Raw genomic sequence first — 4119 nt, 5'->3', positions numbered from 1 at the left:
AGTCGGACAAATATGTGGAAAACAAAATTTAAACCCTGAGACAGAACAAAATTGAAAGGTTCAAACTTCAAACAGACGCTGAAGTTCAGGGATTAGCGACTTTATCTTCTGTTCCATGGTCGTATCACTCCAACCTGAGATACCAAATAAATATTGAACCAATTGAATAATTCAAACTGAAACGATGACTGATTTTAAAACTTCTACGTCTGATAGTTTATTCAAAAATTACAAATCAGAGTAAACGTTGTTAGGTCAAAACACTAAGAATAAATAGGGAATAATTGGTCCTTTAGACCTGTTCTACACTAATAAGTAGATGCCTTTCACTTAAAAAATACAGCAATTAATTTCACCATTGAGCAATGTGTAGACTACTGCCACATCTCTAACTACACCACAAGTGAAACACACAGATGACTTTATAGATGTCTAATTCTAGTAAACGGTATCCTGCTGCTTGTTTATTTCAAATGATGAAATTCTTATCCATATAGACATCATTGCCAATGACGCAATTAAGCCCGTTTAGTCTATGACAATAATTGTCATCATTATGAACTATCCAAAACTTAAAAAGAGTTGACCAGAAGTCACACTTTTAACCACAGGCCAACACTGTCTAAAAAGGAAGAGCTAGCTAGGTCCTACTTGAATAGAGAGAACAGATATGGGCAACCTCAAGGCCATTATTTAGCCTGGGGGTGAGATGCAATGAAATCAACAGCCAGATTAATGGAGCTGATCTTGTCAGCTTCATTGTCAGGAATCTCGAATGCAAACTCTTCTTCAAGGGCCATCACTATTTCCACAGTGTCTAAACTATCTAAGCCAAGGTCATTCTGGAAGTGAGCATTTGGAGTAACCTGCAGGTGTAAATAGCATTCTGTAAGTGTTATAGTATAGAGAATGTTATAATCTGCGCGCAACTGAAACCACTCCCAAGATTAACTAGGATAAAATAAAAAGTACACCATGATATGGTTGGGTTATAGTAATCTCATAATGAGCAAATTGAGCTATACAACTTCAAACCTAAGCATGAGTAAATCAAAGGGGTACAGAATATAATGTCAAGATCTGACCTATAGGCTATAACTACTGAATCAACCAAATTCCTTACACAGAAATAGTTGCTATGGTAAATGTCAACAAATTCATTACATGGGTGAACAGAAACGGGTAAGATCTTATTCTAAGCAGAAAGAGAAGAGATGCTGCAGAGATTTTTACTTCCTTACTGTTCTCTTAGAGGAATATGTACCAACACTTCTTGTTTTCGATCTACAAGCTCTGAGTAACTGAAATGGGAAATTTTTTCCAATTTGTAAGAAAACATAATCGGAAACCATTCTGCAACAAGGTGAATCAGAATACTTCCATATAAATTCAGCACATATGAGATGTCCCTGTGGCATCTCTGATACACATCCTAGAATCCCAGGTAAATGATGTTAAAAACTACCAAAACATTACATAGCATGCCGCCAAAAAAGTTACACAAAATCTTTTCCAATTCATATACTACAAAGTGCTGCACTTCAGGCTAATATAAAGACATGACTCTTTTACCAGGTCTTCTCCATCTTACAGGTACTGAGTAATTCGATGCTATTCCCTTGACAAGCCAGCAAACAAAGCTTTTTGGTTGTTCTCTCCTTCACAATCCTTCTTCTAATTCCAAAGAGCTAGGAGACAAACTACAAGATTGTACACATGAAAAGAGTTCAAATATGGGATGGAGGAATGGGCGTTGCTTTGACTCTGGCAAATTTGGGAATTTAGGCACAACACTTATGATGTGGGATGAAGAAAGATGCATCTTCAAATCTCAAGGCTTATACCTAAAATTAGTGTTCAAATTGTAGAAAACGGGCATGCTGAAAATTGAGGCATCATAGGATTTCTCTCATTTCTCTAACATATTATCAGCATTTCAGCTCTCTCTGCTACATTCCTTACATAATTTTGACTTAATTCCATTTTCTCCTCCTTTCTTCATAAATTACGTTACTGCTCTACTTCCTCTACGCACTTCCAAACAACTCTACTGTCGTTCTCCATCTAAAAAAATTAATTAACCAATCAATCAACTTCGCCGCAACACTAATAGTTGTGTTGACTATATGAAGCCCATATAAATCATTCTACTCTACTCAGCCTCATTTCATCATGTGATTAGGTAGGTACTTCCCAATGACTTGGAACTCATCATAATTCAACATTTTTTGTTGCTATCCATTCACCAACCACAACTTTCCTTTATATATGTCCCAACTATGCGAAGCTCAAATGGATAGTGTTTTTTTTTGCTAATTCCCGCGGAAAAAATCACATGGAGAGCCCAACATGTGGCGCATGAGTTAGGCACACATCACGTCTTCGAACCTGACTACAAACAAATTTTTTTATCAAAAGCCTATAGTTAAGTGGAGAAGGCTAGAGGGATGGGGCCATCATCCACCGAGTTTCGAACCGTGTGCCACTGACCCTCATAGATTTCTCAGTCGTAAAAAACTGCTCGTAGTAGATTCATTTATAGATCAAAAGGAAACATCAGCTCGCTACAAATCCAAAGGACCAGCAACCACGCAAATAGACAATACATAAGCATCCAAGGACCAATGTAGGAAACTCATAAAAGAGAGTCTAAAACAAGCCTTCCACATGCCTAAAACGGATTTAACCAACAAAAAAAAAACAAATAACATGCGTAAAAATGTCTTAAAAGATAATTGCAGGTAACTCTATTTAGTAATATTGATCGGTAACCTAGAACAAACCGTAAGTAACCAGCTATAATAGGTTAAACCGGTGGTGGATGTAGTTTTTTGGCTACGGGTTCAGATGAACCTAGAACTTTCGACAAAGAATACAGATATATATGTAAAACCTACTAAAATCTCAATAAATGTTAGATCTGAACACATAATTTTAACAATATAATGAGTTCAGTGCAGGTTGAACCCATTAAGTTTAAATTCTAGATACTCCTCTGGGTTAAACACACTGACGATCATCATATTGCAAGTGTATATAACTTAAATCCTAGATAATTGTAAGTAACCTGTTATAATAGGTTAAATACACTGACGGTGTAAAAAATCATCACAGTGTCAGTCATAAAGCGGATACATGATTTAAACTCTATGATTCAACCTTTAAAGTTCTTATCATTGAATCCATTATATTTTTAAAGTTATGGTTTCATATATATTATTTGTTTAGTAGATTATTACACATAAATTTATACTCAAGTCCAAAGTTATGGGTTATAATGCTATATCCGCCCCTACTGTCAGTGTATATAACTAAAATCCTAAACATTTTATACGACAAATTACCGTAGCCATAAATCTCACATTTATACAAGTAATAACTAAACGACTGACGAGGCAAAGATACTAGAACTTAAGGGACTAACATTTAAAAAAAACTAAAAAGAGAAATGTTGAGGGAGAACCTTGGAAGGGTCGAGTTTGGGGAAGTTCTTGACACAGTTAATGACACGATCGGCGACTTCAGATTTGTCGAGAAATGAGCCCCTAACCTCCTCCGAGAAGTGACGTTTGAACAGCTGAGTGAATGAGCCTCCGATGAGTCTAGGGTTTTGGAGTTGTGGAAGACGAGCTTCCACTCTCATGTACTTCAACAATGCATTCCTCGCCGCCATTGAAATTGAAGTTATCGAAATGACAAAGAGTTTTCGGCGGGGGTGTGAATAGGCAAAAGTCTCAAAGAGCTGTCAAAAACCGGTTCTGGAAATGGAGTTTTGGGGTTGGGAATTAGACGTTTTGCAACTCTAGCCTAATTTTAAGTTTTGGTCCAAATGTAACAAACTTTTCAACTAATAAGGCAGAATGGCCTAAATCGCACCTGTACTTATGCCACTTTGACATGCCGGTCCCCAAACTTAGATAATTACCAGTTGAACACTTATACTCATTCAAACAGTGAATAATAAACGCTTATGACAGGAGGTTGTCAGTGCGTGTAATACAATCTCCCACACGTAGGACGCCACGTCAATAAAATGAAACCACGTAGGCTCCAAGTCACTTATTATGGCCACATAGGATAAAAAAACGGGAAAGGATTATTTACCCCCCCCCCCCCCCC

At 37.0% G+C, this 4119-nt stretch overlaps 1 protein-coding gene across 2 annotated transcripts; it reads right to left on the bottom strand.

Annotated features, from left to right (window-relative positions):
* Window positions 1–274: 274 nt before the first annotated feature.
* On the bottom strand, window positions 275–3798 carry LOC109217728 (acyl carrier protein 2, mitochondrial-like). 2 transcript variants are annotated; one of them, XM_019381992.1, is made up of 3 exons: window positions 3464–3796; window positions 1242–1301; window positions 275–866 (listed from the first exon to the last, which is right to left on the bottom strand). In XM_019381992.1, exons 1-3 carry the CDS (start codon window positions 3671–3673, stop codon window positions 690–692), a joined length of 447 nt encoding a protein of 148 aa, XP_019237537.1. In that variant the 5' UTR covers window positions 3674–3796; the 3' UTR covers window positions 275–689. The 2 variants fall into 2 exon arrangements, with proteins under 2 accessions (XP_019237537.1, XP_019237538.1); XM_019381993.1 differs by lacking the exon at window positions 1242–1301 and having other exon boundaries at window positions 3464–3798.
* Window positions 3799–4119: the final 321 nt, after the last annotated feature.

The sequence above is a fragment of the Nicotiana attenuata genome, unplaced genomic scaffold (genome assembly GCF_001879085.1).
Source record: "Nicotiana attenuata strain UT unplaced genomic scaffold, NIATTr2, whole genome shotgun sequence".
NCBI classification, from domain to species: domain Eukaryota; kingdom Viridiplantae; phylum Streptophyta; class Magnoliopsida; order Solanales; family Solanaceae; genus Nicotiana; species Nicotiana attenuata.
Note: the sequence above shows the minus strand (reverse complement) of the source record. Positions and strands in the feature narration are given on the sequence as shown.

What these genes read in the sequence shown, in the direction of transcription:
- LOC109217728 (XM_019381992.1), bottom strand. Translation starts at nt 3,673, where the DNA reads ATGGCGGCGAGGAATGCATTGTTGAAGTACATGAGAGTGGAAGCTCGT. An exon ending in CCAAACTCGACCCTTCCAAG is followed by an intron (nt 1,302 to 3,463) that starts GTTCTCCCTCAA and finishes TTCCCATTTCAG; the next exon opens with TTACTCAGAGCTTGTAGATC. An exon ending in CATATTCCTCTAAGAGAACA is followed by an intron (nt 867 to 1,241) that starts GTAAGGAAGTAA and finishes TTACACCTGCAG; the next exon opens with GTTACTCCAAATGCTCACTT.